Raw genomic sequence first — 19,750 nt, 5'->3', positions numbered from 1 at the left:
TTTGCAATACATTGACATGAATCGGCCACGGGTGTACCTGTGACCCCCATCCTGAACTCCCCTCCCACATCTGTCCCCTTCCTATCCCTCTGGGTTGTCCCAGTTCACCAGGTTTGAGTGCCCCGTTTCATACATCAAACTTGAACTGGTCATCTATTTCACATATGGTAATATACATGTTTCACCGCTCTTCTCTCAAATCATCCCACCCTCATCTTCTCCCACAGAGTCCAAAAGTCTGTTCTTTTTAATCTGTGTCTCATTTGCTTTCTTGCATATAAGGTCATCGTTACCATCTTTCTAAATTCCATATATATGTGTTAATATACTGTATTGGTGTTTTTCTTTCTGACTTACTTCACTGTGTAGAATAGGCTCCAGTTTCATCCACCTCATTAGAACTGATTCAAATGTGTTCTTTTTAATAGCCGAGTAATATTCTATTGTGAATATGTATCACAACTTTCTTATCCGTTTGTCTGCGGATGGACATCTAGGTTGCTTCCAGGTCCTAGCTATTGTAAACAGTGCTGCAATGAACATTGAGGTATGCAGTGTTAAATGTAAACATCAAGTTGTATCTTCAGTTCTCTTAAAAGAGTTTCAATGTATGTTTCTCTAGAAACTTGGGTGCTGGAAAACCTGTCCTTTTTTTTTTAATATTTATGAACCTAGGAACAGCTTTATTCTCCTGTTCTTAAAATGCCAGATAAGTTCAAAAATATTCCAGCATTTTTAGAGAAATGAGGGTCCATTTGCTTTGTCTATGTCTGGATCATATAAACTGAGTTGAACACAGTACAAATACAGGGCAGGATGCTGTGTATCTGAATTAACTGTGGGAGTTGATAATACCAGCAGTGAATAGTGTTGATAGGCAAGCTGGATAATGTTAGTTTAAAAAAGTGCATATCATTGTACTTTAGTTTTAAAAGATTTGACCATTTGGGGAAACTGAATAAAGGGGACACAGGACCTCTGTATTATTTCTTAGAACTACGCATGGATCTACAGTTATCAGGAAGATTTAAAAAAAAGTATATTATAAGCCACATTGTCTGTGTTATCATCATTCATTTTGGATCTAACTTTCTTGCCTAGATGCCAAAAAAACCTTATTTTTCTTCAGTCATTAATTTTTGAGCCCCAAAAGTCTTTTCTTGAAACTTGCACTTCTACAAAATAAACTCAGGAAGAGCTACTTCTTTTTTCTGTTGGAAATTTACAGGTCACTTATCTGTAAAATAGACTGTGTTTTGGATATTAAAATATGAATACAGAAAGTTAATATTTAAAGCGGCCTGTTACATACAGACAGTAACTTTCCCATAAAACAGTTTTAATGTTCGTATCTGTCTTAACCTGTGAATAGGATCATATATCCAATCGAGCATAATCAATAGAGCAATGTGGTTGTCTGTAGTCCACTTCTCGAAAGTTGTCTAAAATACCTTTAGAAGACAGATAACATCTCTCTGTTTCTTTCCGAACAGCCCTAACTCTCTATCGTGCCAGTTCTCATTTGATTTCGTCTAAAGTTATTTCCCTTTCTTTCATTTTTGTAGAATGAAAAGATAATGCATTCAGTAAGAACATTTCAAGAAAATCTTACTGTTCCTAGCATTTGCTTCTAAATAAATGATTGGAATTTAAGATGTAGATAGTGGTTCTGGTGTATGTTAATAAGCCATGATCTCCTGTGAGTTTTAACTATTTGGAAGGTGTTTATTTTTCCACCTCTTTTTCTGTTACCTTACACTAAGGACAAACAGTAAATACATTTGCCAAAATGCACATTACTCCTATTGTCACACTTCATATTGATTTGCTCTATTTTTCCTTTGCCTACATTCTTTCTTATTTGTCTACGTATACCTGACATAGAGGATTAAAAAAGTAGCTGTTAATAAAAGTCGATCAACAATTGGGAAAGTCTGCATAGATAAATTGTGGAGGAACCATGTCCTAATATGTTGCTGAGCCCATATAATTCAGACAAAGATCAGGAGACAGTTGCATCTACTCTATTTCACCTAGTCCTTGGAGCTTTTATGATAAAGCAGTTCCATAAAAACCTACAGACTTAAACTAAGTCTCAATGAACAGTCTCACTGCAGCCTGGTAGAAAGAGAAAAATATACTGTCTTAAAAACAACCTCAGTCATTTCCACATGCTGGTTCCGTGGCTGAGCATGTCACCCCAGCTCAGTACGAGGAGCATTTGACACTGCTTCTCTTTTTGCTCACCTGGTAAGCCCCACTCCACCCCAGCCAAGCGAGTGTCTGACCAGAAAGGACACTCTACGTTCATTGCAGTTGCCGCTTGATCAACTGCTGCCTCCATGGTGCCCTGAAGAGTCAGGGTTGTGAGCAAGGTTGGTGGAGAAACTGACGCCAGCCTTACTGAGAGCCATCATGGGCTGCTTACAGGATTTCCAGTGGTGATTTTCATGATGCTTGATTTCTGGCCAAATTCACGGGCTTCAGTGCTCAGCCCTCACTCAGGAGGGAGTTCCATAGTTTCAGCATGACTGTCCAGGTATCACACGCATAGAAAAGCCTTTAACAGGTCTGAGATTGGTGGAATATTCTAGGAATTCTCTGTGTGCTTGTCTTCTTGACTCTCACTGTTTGCGCTTCCTCTTCTGTTACTATTGTGTACTTCTTTTACTAATCTATTTCTGCCTGTTCATGAGTATATCTCCACATGCTTTCGATTTTTGTGGTTTCGCCCTCTCCCATCTTTTCTCTCACATCTCCCTGAATTTCCCCTCTCCTGTAACAAGACTGGCTCTTGCCTGTTGGTCTGTCTTTACTCCCAGCTCCTAACTTTGTCCCCTTTCTCTCCCTTCTTCCTGTTGTCCTTATAGCTAGTCGCAGATGAGAACCACGGTTTGAAAAGGGGTTTTGCTTACTCTGTGTACGGAGTAGAGTGTCCAGCATTGATGGTGAAAATCTAAGTGTGTCCTCATTTCAATAAAACCTCTATTCCTGGCATATTGATGTAGGATAGGTTTTTGGAACAAGTGAAAATACAGTGATCTCCCAAGTCCATGTTCTTAGGGTTTCCAGTTTGGCTTGATAAGAAACCACTACTTATTTTTATTCTATCATCCACAGCCTATTGCAGTGGTATTGCATTCACCTTATCTTAGTGATCCTTGATAGGTACTGAAGAGGGACTGGCACTGGAACTTTCCCCCTAGATCACATTTTCTTCTTCAAGCTGTGAGTTTTATTTATGCCGTTAATGAATTGGTCGTTTTGCTCACAAAGAGGCTGCCAAGCTTTCTGGTTAGAAGCAGAGCATCAGCCAAGTAGACAGATGTTTGAAAGCATCTGGGTGTTCAGCAGCATTGACACTGGGCCTGCCCAACCCTGTCTTTGTCATACCCCCTGCAGCACCTCTGGTTAGCTCAAGGTTGCCCAAAAAAGAAAATTTAAGTGTAATTAAGAAAAAATTTCGTTCTTCTTTGGGGGATGCTAAATGTGCTTTGGCTTTTCATTTTAAAAATTTTCCTATTTGAAATATCCAGATCCCTTATTATTTAGCCATTAAAAAGAGTGAGATAATGCCATCTGTAGCAACGTGGATGGACCTAGAGATTGTCATACTGAGTGAAGTAAGTCAGAGAGAGAAGGGGAAATATCATATGACATCCTTTATATGTGAAATTTAAAAAGAAATTACACAAAGGAACTTACTTACAAAACAGAAACAGACTCACAGACTTGGAGAATGAACTTATGGTTGCGGGGGAGAGGGATAGTTAGGGAGTTGGGGATGAACATGTAAACATTGCTATATTGTAAATGGATAACCAGCAGGGACCTACTGTATAACACAGAGAAATCTGCTCAGTGTTATACAGCAGCCTGGATGGGAAGGGAATTTGGGGGAGAACAGATACATGTGTATGTACGGCTGAGTGCCTTCACTGTTCATCTGAAATTATCCAATATTGTTAGTTGGCTATACTCCGATACAACATAAAAAGTTTTTCAAAAATCAAATATCCAGATTCTTGGATTCTTGTCAGCCTGTTAGCTTTCAGTCTGAACCCTGAAATTCCAGTTGGAGCTATTTCCCCAGGTCTCTCTTTGCAAGACACACTGCAAGCTCTGTTTCCTGCCTGCCAAGCTCCACATCCTTTCTGTTATTCCCCCAGCCCTAGCCCTCGCTCAGGTAGTAGCAGCTATCTTCTGGGTAAACTGAAGCTTAATTTACCAATTACAGAATGGGCAAACCAGCGCTTTGTTATATAACTAGACTCATGTAGATTTTGAACTTGGAGGATAATTTTTAAAGCCCACTTTGCTATTTTAGGGCATAGAACCTTCTACTGGGTTGTCATCCAACATAGTTTATGATTAAAGGGTCAACTATTCTGCCTTGTCCATCTTGCTTAGTTTCAGTTCAGTCACTCAGTTGTGTCCAACCCTGCAACCCCATGGACTGCAGCACCCCAGGCCTCTCTGCCCATTGCCGTCTCCCAGAGTTTTCTCAAACTCATGTCCATTGAGTCGGTGATGCCATCCAACCATCTCATCCTGTGTCGTCCCCTTTTCCTCCCACCTTCAATCTTTCCCAGCATCAGGGTCTTTTCTAATGGGTCAGTTCTTTGCATCAGGTGCTGGGACCTGTTTTCCCCACCAACTATACACTCTGAGGGCGGGAGATAATACCTCATTTAAAATCTTTCCTTTTCTTCCCAGTAGGTACAGGTACATATTAGATAAATTAAATGCTGGTGCCTATAGGGAAGTCAGTAGAAGGTTAGCACTTGAGCTTGTGTGTGTTGATTTCCAGACCAGGGAGTTTCTCTTTTGACCAGGAGCCCCAAAGCATTCCCTGATGCACACTGGAATTGTGGGTGGTTGGAGGTCTCAGCACTAATGATCCAATAATGGTAGTCTTTCCCCATCTTGTAGTGTTGAAAGCTGGTTGACAAGTGGTGGAGGTAAGATACTGAGGGGCTTATTTTCCTTTTCACATCAATTTTTTAAAAACTTTTGGCATCTGATGCTACTTAGTCAAATTTTAGTGAGAATACTTGCTTTGCTACTGCTGCTGCTAGGTCGCTTCAGTCATGTCCAACTCTGTGCGACCCCATAGACAGTAGCCCGCCAGGCTCCCCTGTCCCTGGGATTCTCCAGGCAAGAACACTGGAGTGGGTTGCCATTTCCTTCTCCAATGGATGAAAGTGAAAATAGGCCAGCATTATTTAGACACGTTGAGTATAATTTATTAACCGTTAATGGATGTCCTGCAAAGAATGCAGCGAATGCCTGGTCCTCAGTCACCCCGTCACATTCAGAAAGTAATTCCTTGTCCATGGTGTGACTCGTATGTCTCCCCTGCCCCTATACAGAGCATTTTTGCATTATGGGGAGCCCTGGACACAGGGGGAATCTATGAAAGCTGTGGATCCTCTTCCTGGAAGAACTGTTCTAAACAGTAGTTATACAATGCTGTCTATTTTTAAAATATAATCTTGAGGTATTCAGTATTATGATCTGACATCTGTATACACTACAAGCTGATCAGCACCCCAAGTCTCATTACCATCAGTCACCGTACAGTTGATCCCCTCCACACATTTCACCCAGCCCTGGTAACTGCTCCTCTGATCTCTGTATCAATGAGTTTATTTTCATTTTAGTTTTCTCATTTTTTTTGTTTAGTTTCCAGACATAACTGAAACAATGCACATGTGTCTTTCTCCTTCTGGCTTATTTCACTTAGAGTAATATCTTCAAAGTCTATCCATGTTGTTGCAAATGGCAAATGTCTTTCTTTTTCGTGGCTGAGTAGTATTCCATTGTGTCTACATACACCACGTCGTCTTTATCTGTTCATCTCTCTGTGAGGCCTTAGGTTGTTTCTATATCATGGCTGTTTTAAACATAGAGGTTCACATACCTTTTCAAATTAGTTTTCATGTGCTTTGGATAAATGCCCCAGTGGAATAAGTAGGTCAAATGACAGTTTTGTTCTTACTTATTCTTACTGTTTTCTATAGTGAAAAAATCCCCACCCGCAGTGCCCAAAGTTTCTCCTTTCTCCACACCAGTGCCAACACTTACTTCTTGTCTTTTTGGTGCTAGCCATTGTAGCAGGTGCCAGGTGATTTGCACTGTGATTTTGTTTTGCGTCTTCCGATTAATTAGTCATGTTGGACATCTTTTCACGTGCCTGTTGGCCATCTGTATGTCTTCTCTGGAAAAATGTCTACTTAGGTCCTGTACCTAATTTTCAGTCGGATTGTTTGTCTTGTGGTCATTGAATTCTGTGAGTTCTTTGTATTCATCCCTTAGTGGGTATACACATTGCAAGCACCTTCTCCCCTTTAATAGGTTGCCTTTTCCTTTCTTTTAAATCGTGTTTCCTTTTTTGAAAGCTGTGTGTTTATTTGTTGTACGGCTGCACTGTGTCTTCATTGCTGTGGAGCACCCTTCTGGAGTTGCAGCTAGTGGGAGCTGCTCTCTCGCTGCGGCGTGGGGGCTTCTCACTGCAGGGGCTTCTCCTGTCATAGAGCACAGCCTCGAGGCGCAAGGACTTCGTTAGCTGTGACTGCCGGGCTCTAGGGCACAGTTTCAGTAGTTGTGGGATACAGGGTTAGTTGCTCTGCGGCATGCGGGATCTTCCAAGAATGGGGATTGAACCTGTGCCCCCTGCATTGGCAGGCGGATTCCTAACCAATGAGCCAGCCAGGGAAGCCCCTGCCTTTTCATTTTGATGGTGGTTTCTTTCTCTGTGCAGAAGCTTTTCACTTTGATATATCCCCATTTATTTTTGCTTTTGTTTTTCTTGTCTTTATAGTCAGATCCAGAAAAGGAGTAAGACCCGTGTCAAAGAGTTGACCACCTATGTTTTCTTCTAGGAAGTTTATGATTTCGATCTTATATTCAGGTCTTTAATTCATTTTGAGTTAATTTTTGCATATGATATGAAATGGTAGTGTTCATTCTTTTGTATGTGACTGCCGAGTTTTCCCAACACCATGTGTTGAAAAGTCTATCCTCTCTCCATCATATGTTTTTTGCTCCTTGTAAATTAATTGCCCATATATGTATGGATTTATTTCTGGGTGCTTACAATGCCATCTTCACGCCGTAATGTGGTGAATGAATTACTCTTCTGGGCATTCACCCTATGTCAACTATTGTGACCCCACAACAAACTTGTGAAGTTGCTGTTGTATTATTCCAGTTTTAAGAATAGGAACTGAAGCACCCAGAATTGCAGTAACTTTGTCAAAACTGGATAGTGGCAGATCTAGGTCTGAAATCCAGACCCAAGTGGCTCCAGAGTCCAACTCCATTTGTGTCCCCATGCTCAGAATTTTACTTCCTATTTTAGGAGGGCCTAGATGCCCAAATCTGTGAGTAGCTGTTGCTATGGACTTTGGACTCCAGGTTAAGGATTCTGAATTTGAAACCTGTAGCTTCTTCCACATCCTCCATCATTCTGCTTTGACTTCATCAAAATCCATGTTAGCAGTTGAACAGCCAGAGGGACTCGTTCTGTAAAGTCCACTCCTGGGTAACTTACCTGCCTCCTCATCCTCTTCTAGCCCATCTTTCTCCAGTCTTTAGTTGTTGTTTGCTACCTTCTTAAATGTCGCCTTACCCAGATTCACTTTTTTGTGCCATTGTTTTAAAATTTAAATTAAAATGTACTTGTTTATTATTATCATAGTTTCATTTACCTGTCCTACTATATTACTTTTTTTTCAGTTGACTCCCTTCATTTTAATTAAAATGAATTGATTTTAAAACAAAACATTTTATCAACACCTTAATGCAAAAACCCGTGCTATTTGACATGTGATAGACGTATGTAAAAAATTATGTCTATATGCTGTGAAAGTAAATCAAAGGTACCAGTGTTATTATGTTCTAGCTTAAATACATCTGGTAAAAGGGGGAAATGAATGAGTATCATTTGAAGTGTGGAGTGCATATTAGACATCCAATTGAGATTATCTTTTCCATTGATAAGCCCAAAAGGATAAAAATAATGGAAATATGTTTTTTACTCGATGCTATAGTAAATTCAAAGGAGCTACTCAGCACTTAACATCTCAAGTATTTGGGCCACATCTGCCTTTGCTGTTTGTTGTTTCTGCTCAAGGACACAGTTTTGTTTTGTGGGAAAAACAATATTGCTTTAGAGTGGAACTCTGTCTGAAAGTGAAAGTACAGGTGTGGTCACCCATCTGAGCTGTATATAGTTTGACAATAACCCACATTGACCGTGCACTTGCTGAATTGCTGGCGCTGTGTTCAGCGCTTGCTGTGTGTGATTTCCTTCAAACATCAAAACAGCCTCACCAGGTAGGCATTGTTAATGCCATTTGAGTAATGATGGAAACCGAGACACAGGGAAGTCAGATAACTTGCCCAAGGTCTCCCAGCTTTTAAGTGGCAGAACAAGATTCTCTCCCAGGTCTGTCCGTCCTCTGAGCTCGAGGCTCTTAGCACATTCTGTGCTCCGCAGCAACTGCCTTTGGTACATTTTGTTGTGAAGCAGAGCTGTGTTATCTGTGGTCGGCAGAAACTTGTTGCATGGTAGCTGGGCAAGTTGTCTCTTCCCAGTGTTCCATGAAAACAAGAATGTCAGCCGTAAGCTGCTTTCGGGAGGTGGGGGCAGTACGTGCTTGTAGCATGCTGTGTTCTCTAGTGAGAGATACTGTAAAATGAAAAATGAGATTAGTGTTTCAGGTTGTACGGTTGCCTAATTATGCTTTTAATTATTCATGTAAAACAAGTAAAATGACCCCTGACAGGGACATAAATGATTTAGGTAAAATCAAATATTTATAAGATGCTGCTGAGTCCCTGGATGTATTGTAACAGATGCACTCCAAATGCTTTGCCTCCGTCCTTTGGATGCAAAATGGTATGTATAGAATCTGTAACCGGCTGAGAGTCATCAGCAGTGCTTAGGACACTACTGAGCTAATTCGTAGGTATTTTGGCTTTGGCACACAGGTTCAAAATAATAGTTTGTCTTCTAAAATATATTATATCCTAGAGATCACCCACTCCTGTGTCCTTGCCTGGAGGATCACAGGGACAGGAGAGCTTGGTGGGCTGCCGTCTATGGGGTCGCATAGAGTTGGATACGACTGAAGCGACTTAGCAGTAGCAGCAACAAAGATCACCAAATGACAACCCCCTACTGCTTGTTCTTACGTTTTTTTAATGGTTGAGCAAATTTAAAAAATAAAAAAGAATATTCCATAACCTGTGAAAATTATATCCAAATTATAGTATGGATAAGTTTTTATTGGAACAAAGCCTCACCTGTGAGCATTTATTTACTGTGTTTCGCTGCTTCTGTGTTATGAACACTGTTAAGTAATTGAAACAGGAGCCATAGGACCCACCAATCCTTCAGTATGTCTTATCTTAACCTTTTACAGAAGAAGTTGGCCAACCCTTCTTCTAAACCATGATAACAGAAATAAAGGTGGAACAATGCTGTAGCATATTCAGCCTAAGAAACACTTTTATTTCATCTTATCCTTTAATCTCCGTTCTACTAATTGAATATTTTTCAGAAGTTGGAGGAAAACTGCCTTTTGAATGCAGTAAAAAGGGATTTACACCAACAGGTTTCCTTCACTTGCTTTTAGTGCTCCAAATATAGAGAAGTGCAGAAACTAATTATACTTGTTTTAGAAATGGGTCATTAGTTTAGTCCCTATCTTTTATGGAGACCTAATTTTCATGCAGGATTTCTCTCTAAGACTCGAACTGGGATCTCTTTAGGAAGAGCAGATGATGAGGATATGAAAGGTTTTCCCTGCCTTAAAAAAGCTTAGCTTTTGATCACAAACCATTTAATATATTGGTTGGAACTTAATGTGTATTTAGCAGCCAATAAGTGTTTGAATGAATGAATTCAGTTCAAACAACAAGGAAGGGGAAATATGTGACTTACAAAATAAAATCTTTTTTATCCATTTGAGTATTACGTTCCTTTTAGAAAAATATTTTTTCTGCTAGTATAAGTCCGTGTTTTTTGTTCTTGATTTTTCTTTTCCAGGTTTTAAGGAAGAGAGATGTGGTTTTGAAATTTATTATTTGAATTGATTGACCTTTTTTCAGATGGCCTAAGCAAAAGTTTCTTAGAATTAAAAAAAATAGTAACCTACTAAACTGCAGTTATTTGAGTGACTTAATGAGAATTTTGACTGCACTTTCCTGTACACCATCAGTTCAGTTCAGTTTAGTCGCTCAGTCATGTCCTACTCTTTGCGACCACATGAATTGCAGCACGTCAGGCCTCCCTGTCCATCACCAACTCTGGAGTTCACTCAGACTGACGTCCATCGAGTCCGTGATGCCATCCAGCCATCTCATCCTTGGTCACCCCCTTCTCTTCCTGCCCCCAATCCCTCCCAGCATCAAAGTCTTTTCCAATGAGTCAACTCTTCGCATGAGGTGGCCAAAGTACTGGAGTTTGAGCTTTAGCATCATTCCTTCCAAAGAAATCCCAGGGTTGATCTCCTTCAGAATGGACTGGTTGGATCTCCTTGCAGTCCAAGGGACTCTCAAAAGTCTTCTCCAACACCACAGTTCAGAAGCATCAATTCTCCGGCACTCAGCTTTCTTCACAGTCCAACTCTCACATCCATACATGACTACTGGAAAAACCATAGCCTTGACTAGACGGACCTTTGTTGGCAAAGTAATGTCTCTGCTTTTGAATATGCTATCTAGGTTGGTCATACCTTTTCTTCCAAGGAGTAAGCATCTTTTAATTTGATGGCTGCAGTCACCATCTGCAGTGATTTTGGAGCCCCCCAAAATAAAGTCTAACACTGTTTCCACTGTTTCTCCATCTATTTGCCATGAAGTGATGGGACCGGATGCCATGATCTTCATTTTCTGAATGTTGAGCTTTAAGCCAACTTTTTCACTCTCCTCTTTCACTTTAATCAAGAGGCTTTTTAGTTCCTCTTCCCTTTCTGCCATAAGGGTGGTGTCATCTGCATATCTGAGGTGATTGATATTTCTCCCGGCAATCTTGATTCCAGCTTGTGTTTCTTCCAGTCCAGCGTTCCTCATGATGTCCTCTGCATATAAGTTAAATAAGCAGGGTGACAATATACAGCCTTGACGTACTCCTTTTCCTATTTGGAACCAATCTGTTGTTCCATGTCCAGTTCTAACTGTTGCTTCCTGACCTGCATACAGATTCCTCAAGAGGCAGGTCAGGTGGTCTGGTATTCCCATCTCTTTCAGAATTTTCCACAGTTTCTTGTGATCCACACAGTCAAAGGCTTTGACATAGTCAATAAAGCAGAAATAGATGTTTTTCTGGAACTCTCTTGCTTTTTCCATGATCCAGCAGATGTTGGCAATATGATCTCTGGTTCCTCTGCCTTTTCTAAAACCAGCTTGAACATCAGGAAGTTCACGCTTCACGTATTGCTGAAGCCTGGCTTGGAGAATTTTGAGCATTACTTTACTAGCTGGCTGTCTTCCCTTTATTTTTGCCTTAATATTGGTTTCTTGTCGCTAAGTCGTGTCCAACTCTTTATAATGCAATAGACTGTAGGCCACCAGGCTTCTCTGTCCATGGGACTTCCCAGACGAGGATGCTGGAATGGGTTGCCATTTCTTCATCCAGAGGATCTTCCTGACCCAGGGATTCAACCTGGATCTCCTGCATTGGCAGATGGATTTTCTACTGCTGAAAAGCCCACCTTAGTATTTGTAGACCCTGCAAGTTTTATTACCTGATATGTTGCTTAAGTTTTGTGATTGAAGAAACATGTCTTTTGCATCTGGCTTATGTGTATTTCCCGTCTGATTCCAGAGTGAATCTTTCAGCAGGTGAAAGAAGGGAAAGTGTGAGTCACTCAGTTGTGTCTGATTCTGCGATCCCATGGTCTGTAGCCTGCCAGGCTCCTCTGTCCATGGGATTCTCCTGGCAAAAATACTGCAGTGGTTTGCCGTTTCCTTCCCTGGGGGATCTTTCCAACCCAAGGATCGAACCCGGGTCTCCTGCACTGCAGGCAGATTCCTTACCATCTGAGCCACTAGGGAAGCCCTTGAAATCAGTGTTTAAGAAAGAGAAATAATTTTGATCATCAAGCAGATTTAGGAGGCCTGATTCAATGTAACTTACTCTGTCATTGTCTGTGGTTTGTGGGTTTTTTTTTTTTTTTTTTCTTTTCTTTTCCAACTATGAAATGAATAAATTCTGAGACCATTCCCTGGGTATTTTCAGGAGTTAGAGTCAACTGACTCTTGAGAACTTTCTTCACCTAGAATGTGCTAATGTATGCAAACTGATGTTTTTGGTTTGCCTTTTACCAGGTACACGAGGAAATAATTCACATCATATAACCATGAGCTTCATCCACCAGAAGATATCTTTTAAGTTTGGTTTGGAAACTCATTGTTCACCTCTGCACCCTATTTTTCACAGTTGCCATCCTGCTGAAAGACGACTATTTTGTCAGCGGTGCTGGCCTGCCTGGCAGATTCAAAGCTGAGAAGGTGGAGTTTCACTGGGGCCACAGCAATGGCTCTGCAGGCTCTGAACACAGTGTCAACGGCAGGCGGTTTCCCGTGGAGGTGAGTGCAACCTGAGATTTCAGGGACAGCCGTGTCTTGGGCCTTGGCGTTAACAGAGTGCTTTGTCTTTATCCCCCAGACATTTTGCTAGTGAAACTTGTACCATTCTTTCCTTGTGCCTGGAAATCCTACATATACAGCATGACAGAGGAATAGCTGTTCTCAAATTTCTCATCTTTGTTTAATGGGTGCAGCATATAGAAGTTACAAACATTGTGGTCTGAGTCGACTTAAACCTTTGGTGGATGATTTCAAACCCTTGGTTTCATTTGACATGATTTCTTCTCCCTGTCCATTTCTGAAACCCTGCTTTCTAAAAGTGAAACTCTGTCTTCGTTTTGACATTTTACAAAAGCGAAGAGGTAGTTTATATGTGAACGGGAGTCTCAAAACCATCTCTCAACAGGGAAGATGCTTGAAAGGTTTGTGTGCTGCTGAAGAAGATGCTGTGACCACTGGTCATATGACTCACTGTTACCTTTTTGGGATCGATGGTGTCATTTTGCCTCCTCTGTCTGTTTTCTCAGAGATCCATGCAGACGGAAGGGTGGGTGCGGTAGGTCATGTGTATCCTTTGGGTGAGAGAGGGAAGGAGCAGTTCTCCAAGCTCGTGTTTTAATCTTGGTGGGGACAACGCATCTGCTCTATTGCTAGCCTCATTTTTTTATATCTTTAATCACAGTCAGGATGTAAATATTCCTCCCTTCGGACAAGCATATTTGTTGATTATTTGGATGCCCACATGGTAAGCTTTACAAATTTGTGAAAGAAGTAGGTAGGCTTGTACCCCGGCCTGTGACTGAACTCAAAACATGGAATGACAACTCTCTTCGTTGTTTTATGACTTGAGTAAGTCATGACCTACTTGGGTCATCTGATGAATACTTTCAGTCCTTCTCCATAGAGAAAAGATATAAATGTGTACACACGTATTTGCACGTAATCTGTAGGGTTTTGTCACTCACCCTCACTCCTCAAGCCCATTCATGGGCCTTTTAGGTAACTTTGAAGCTTAGGTGAAAAATCCCTACAAGAGGTGGAGATGAATAGTATTTCTTTGCTGATACATGTTTATGTTCACATACTGGTTTGTCTCTTTTCCATGATTGCTGGAGAAACCAGAGATCACCATTCTGAGAAAGTGCTGCGTATTTGTTGTTGTTGTTGTTGAGCTGATGAACTCACAGTATTAAAAATTCTTTCTGCATTAACATTCCTCTATCATGGGACTTCCTGTCCTAGTCACATTAATGTTATGCCTTATGAGTAGACTTTCTACTTAATGGGCTCTTTTTCTCCTTTTATGTTGAATGAATCATTTCTTAGAAATCGTAGCTTGATTTGTACTTGGAAAACTTGATTCCTAGAAGCCAAGTTGCATCCGGTTTTGAAGTTTGGGGTTTCTCTTTTGTTCCTGTTGGCCATTTCGCATTGGCAGTGTAGCTGAAGGGAAAGTTTCTGTCCAGCTAGGTTTGCTCTAAAGCTTCTTTATCTTAGAATCAGCCTGCCATTTGTCTAATTAATGTTGATCTGGACAAAAGACCTGTACTTGAAAGTTTGGGAAACTTAATTTGGCAGCTGGCTTGGAAAAGACAAACTCTGAAAGAAAAAAAACTGGAAACGCCTGCCTCATGCTGAAATCACATTTCCTAGTGCCTATCTCCTCCTTCTGTTTGATTCTGGAAAGATGAATAGACTAGATACATATTCTTTTCAAAATTTATTGCTTTAAATGAATTTTTTTTTAACTCAAAAAGGGCCATGAAATTTAGAAACTAATTAGAAATGGCAGCTACAATGCCCAGACTGTTTGACCAAGCTCTTTGAATTTATTTCTTCTCAGTAATGTCAGATGGTAAGCTGCCTATAGTAATTGGGTGCTTCATTGAAACCCATCTGGTTCCTAACTTGTTTTTCTTTTTAATGTGATAAATATGTTAAATTACTTAGTGGTTGTAGTTGAAGGAACTTGAATTTCAGAGATCAAAGGTAACGGGATCAAATTTAGTTGTAAAATATGCACAGAAATGTTGCTCAGTTTTGCACAAGAATTAAATTGCTTTGAGCTCTTGATTAACACTAGTTCTTCCTGAGATTTTTACACTGTTTGAACATCTCAGGCTTGGTTTATATCTTCCCACATAACTACACTGCTTTTCAAGAGGTTAGAAAGAAAGGGAGAAAATCATAATGTACCACATGGTAATTTATCAGCATTGGGGATATTATTGGTCTTTTATAGAGAGCCAGAAAAGGAAGAGCCATTGTGGGCGATTGGGCTGGGATTGGTCAAATACACCGTTGATTCTCCACTGGAGATAGCATCCTCCCCTGCAGAGGACATTAGGCATTTTCCGGGGACACTTGTGGTTGTCACCGTTGTGGGCAGTGGTGTGCTACGAGCATCTAGTGGGCAGAGGCCAGGGATGATGCTAAACATCCCAATTCATAGGACAGCCCCACTGTCACTCTTGGGAGACTCTCAGGACGAGAAAGCTGTGTGTGTAGTGGAATCCAGCCTTCCTTTCTTTGTGTGGCATCATTTTAAGTAGATTTGACTAAAGAAGCCTCATGGCAGAGTTGTTCCATCCTCCTGCAGTTTTTAGAGATTAAATTGCCTCTCTTGCCTCCTGGGTCAGAGTCTTGCCGGTCCTGGTTCCTTTAGATTCCATTTGGGATAAAGTCATGACCTTGAGTGTTTCCTGTTTCCTCAGTTGCCTCGGCCCCAGCGCTACAGGTTGGATTTTAAGTTTATGCCCCATGAGATTCTGGATCTGCTCCCTCAGGGTAAACTGCTACAAACCCAACCTTGGATGTTTTGGTGCTTCCCAGGAATTCTTTGAGGTCATCTGCAACAACTTTGTACACATTCAGAAATTAAGCCTCTCCGTGTTTTCCTGGCTGAAATCCTGGCCTCAGCCTTGTCGTTCCTGCGCTTAAAAACATCCAGCCTAACAGAAGAAATAAATGTCCTTGTTAAAACAAAACAAAAGCCTTTCAATAGTGGCATTCTTTACAGCTCTGTTAAAATTAGAAAAGAAAGTCAAAATCAGATGATGAGGCTAGGGAGACTAGACCCACTTTGGGCCCTCAGATGTACTCACCTCCTAGTATTCAGCTTTATCTCTTGTCTAGAAGCAGATTTGTCTGGAGTGCCTTCTGTCATGTGGATGCTGGGTTACAACAAAGAGGCAGAGAGCCCTTTCATCGAGATAATTATACTCGAGTCACGACACAGATATTGACCAAACACTCACATATATGAGTTTGTAATATTGGTTGTGAAACAGTCTCTGAAGGAGAAGGGCATTTTGTCAGGAGATGGAAGACATCAGTGGAGACAGGTATTTATTAAGAGGGAAGAGATTAATTGGAGCCTGCCCAAAGAACAGAGGTGTGCAGAGTCCCTGAGACAGGTAATACTTAGTTGCTTACAGGTACCTTTAAGCAATTAAGAGAGATCAAGTTGGGGTTTTGATAGGATAATACCCTCCCCCCAAACAATGTTCACTCACTAATTTCTGAAACCTGTGAACTTATTTGTTACTTTGTCCAGAAAAGGGACTTTGCAGATGTGATGAAGTATCCTTAAAGTCAGAAGGTTTAAAATATTCTTATGATTAGAACAGGGGTTCTGTTTGAGTTTTTCCATGGTACTCCACTTTATCTGTCCAGTCAGTTATCTGTGATGGCCCTGTCTGAATATTCTCCCTACTCCATACTCATTCCCTGTTTTAAATAAAGGTTCATGTAGCACTAATAGGAATTGAATCATGCCGTGTTTTCGCTAATAACTGAAGTTGGAGTTGATGCAAAGAGAAACCTCCAGATGAAACCCTCTGAGAGCTCCATTAAGGTGGAGGTTCATTGCATGCTTATTTTCTGAGGTAATTAAAATCGTGTTTATTACAATAAGAGATCATGGGAATTGTTGATTCAGACTTATCGGTGCTTTATGAGTTGAAGTCTTCAATAAGCTTAAATGATCCAAATTGATTGTGTGTGCCCTTTCCAGTGAAACTCACAGCTGGTTCACTTCAGTTCAGTTTAGAGCATCTTAGCAAGTGAGTAGAAGCAAAGACATTTTTCCTAATCCATACCGTGCACACGCTACCATATGGCGCAGGTCTGCAGTGCCTTAGCTGAATCTCTTGAGGCCAGATGTTTTAGAATTCAGTATCTTTTTTAGAAAGGCATGATGGTGCATATGCCATTTATATTTACAGAAGACACATAGTGGGGTCTGGGACTATACCCCTTGAATGCATTTATATTTCTGCAGCATACAGATGAATATTCACACAAGTAGGAAATATCAAGATTCTAAATAGCTTCACATCTCTCCACCTCCGATTTTACTACTGAATTAGTTTTGTACCAAAATTATAAATATCGATAATAACAACTTTGATCTTGGAAGCTTTTGAGGTTTCGTAGTCACTGATAAAGGATTTATGGACCCACATTTTAAAAACTGGTCCACAGTGTGGCACTGGTTTATGTTCTAAAGAGTGTAGGTTATTTCCACCCATGAGACAAGCACACACTAAATTCCTTGTCCCCCTGATGGGCTGTGTGTGTCTGGGTACCCCTCTCATCCTGCTCCCTGCTCTGCTCGGCCATGATACCATACAACATTCTTAATCAAAGTTAGGTTTTGTCCAGGGGGCAAGAAGGTGCTAGTGTTAGCCTGACCTTAGTGTGTGATTCAGTCCCATTTTAACGTTCTATTTTTGCCTGCATTCTCCTCCAGTATCCATGTCTCTAGATGTGTAACCTGGACCTACTGTGTATTCATTCTTGTCTGCCCAACACCTACTTTTGTGCTTAGAGTCAGCCTGATGATTTTCCTTTCATTTTGTGAAATGCATCTTGCTCTTCCAGTGCTTCTGTCCTATTCTGGTTGGATAGTTGACTTACCTTAAACCCCTAGGTTATGTCCAGGTAACTCACATCTGCCTTCCTTCTCCCAGGTAAGATGCTAAAAGCAACCTCAAGTGATGACAAGAAAAACAGTGACATAATGTACAAGTAAAATGAATCCTAGTTAAGATTTTGGAGACATTGGAACCCAGATTCTCGAGTTCTAACATTGCACTTCAGTCGGGGCACTTAGCATCCCGGAAGCTCAGCCGTGCCATCTGTAAGATGGGTGTGATAAGAGTACACTCGTGCTCTTGTGACACCACAGAGGCCTCACACTCTGTCACCGTCTCTCCACTCATAGAAGCATGGCAGCTACTGCATAACTTAGATGTGGACCAGTCCAGCCGGGATTCGAACTGCCACATGGAGTCCTAGCTACAAGCATGATATTCTAGAAGAGGACTAAGTGGGCTGAAGGCAATTTGCCCATTACTCTTGTATGAATTTCTTTTTTTATGCTGGAAATAAAGGTTGACATATGAAATGCCTTCTTGAAGACTTACTGTATGCAATGGCATTGCAAAGGCTATTAGAAGTCATCCATTGAGGAAATGTGTTAGAAAAGTGAAAGTGAAGTCGCTTAGTCGTGTCCAACTCTTTTTGACCCCATGGACTGTAGCCTACCTGGCTCGTCTGTCCATGGAATTTTCTAGGCAGGAGTACTGGCGTCAATTGCCATTTCCTTCTCCAGGGGATCTTCCCGACCCAGGGATCAAACACGGGTCTCCCACATTGCAGGCAGACACTTTACTGCCTGAGCTACCAGGGAAGTGGAAATGTGTTTACCTTTGTTTAAATTGGTATTTTTCTGAACTTAATAACTACCGTCTCCCTCCTTTGTTCGTGTAAGTTAGGCATATCACTCTTTCGGAAATGAGGTTCATAACTTTCTCCTCTCCTCCCTCAGTCCATATTCCTTGTAAGAAGTTGAGTCCTCTTCAAATAAATATTTTCAGAGGACAGACAGGATGATTTGGATTTCTGTCATGTTGAAAACTATAAAACCGGCAAGGCTTGTTCACAGAACAGTTGTTTAGTGTCTTTATAAAGTCGATGCTATCTTGCTTTGTCATTACAGAAAACTATCATTAGGAGATTGAGACATTTTCTACTAAAAATAATTTTTGCAGTACCATCCTTTTTCTTTGGCCTTGCCTTGTTCTTGACGTAAACTCCTGCAGTTGTTACAGGTTCTTGGAACAGTTGCGTTGTAGGCAGAGCTTCCTCAGTAGGTGGAGCTCAGGAGAGGGCCTGGTTTCCTCGTCTTGCCCCATCCTGGAACACAGAAGGTGTTCAAGAAATTGTTACCTGTGTTGGCTCTTCGGCGATGTGTCCAGTCCTGGTTTTCGTTAGTGGCTTCCATCACATGGCAAGGGAATTGGTTGGACTTTAAGTAATGACTTGATTGAAATAAGGATTCCATGAAATATTTAATTTCCATCTGGATGGTTTTTTTTTTTTTGGAATGCGTATGTCCCATGTTAGTTGGGCTTCTTTCCCTGGTGGCTCTGCAGTAAAGAATCTGCCTGCCAGTGCAGGAGATAGAGGTTCGATCCTTTGGTTGGGAAGATCTCCTGGAGAAAGAAATGGCAACTCACCCAGTATCCTTGTCTGGGAAATCCCACGGACAGAGGAGCCTGGCGGGCTAGTCCATGGTGTCGCAGAAGAGTCAGACATGACTGAGTGACTGTGCAGACATGCACACCTGTGTTCATGAAGAAGAACATTGAAGGAGGCCCCAGGACTTAATGCTTATCCCCAAGGACAGAGGAGCCCGGCCGGCTATAGTCCACGGGGTCGCAAAGAGTCGACACGACTGAGCGATTGAGTACACACAGTAGCTAAAGTGTGCTCCGTGGAGAAGCTCCGGCGTGGCTGTACAGAGCCGGAGAGTGGACTTTGTGAGATGGAAGCAGTCTCGGTCCCCTATGTGAAGGTGTCCGTGGTGCCCAACAGTCCTCACCACGCACTGTCATCGTGAGATCTGAACGTGACTCAGGGCTGCCTGATGCTGTGTCGCTGCCATGTGGGGTCTGGCAGCTGGGTGCCCCGCACTGAAAAGCTCAGACAAGCAAAGGACACTCTGTGAAAAGCACCTTGGTTAAATTGAAAACATTCTCAGTATAGAAACATGAAGACTTCGTGATGGGGGTCGGGGAGGGTGGCATGGACAACCAAAAAAAAAGACTTAGGGAGGCCATGATGGTGTCAGACATGGGGCTGC

General features: G+C 41.4%; 1 protein-coding gene across 2 annotated transcripts in view; it reads left to right on the top strand.

Annotated features, from left to right (window-relative positions):
• The window catches only part of PTPRG (protein tyrosine phosphatase receptor type G), a 765,748-nt gene that overhangs the window by 442,187 nt on the left and 303,811 nt on the right, over positions 1–19,750 (top strand). For both annotated transcript variants that reach the window (XM_068983186.1, XM_068983185.1), the window contains exon 4: positions 12,452–12,600. In XM_068983186.1, coding sequence (XP_068839287.1) covers positions 12,452–12,600 — 149 coding nt within the window. The remainder of the gene's footprint in view (positions 1–12,451; positions 12,601–19,750) is intronic.

This window comes from Capricornis sumatraensis, chromosome 10, assembly GCF_032405125.1.
Source record: "Capricornis sumatraensis isolate serow.1 chromosome 10, serow.2, whole genome shotgun sequence".
Lineage (NCBI taxonomy): Eukaryota > Metazoa > Chordata > Mammalia > Artiodactyla > Bovidae > Capricornis > Capricornis sumatraensis.
This window is presented reverse-complemented; position numbering and strand designations above follow the sequence as displayed.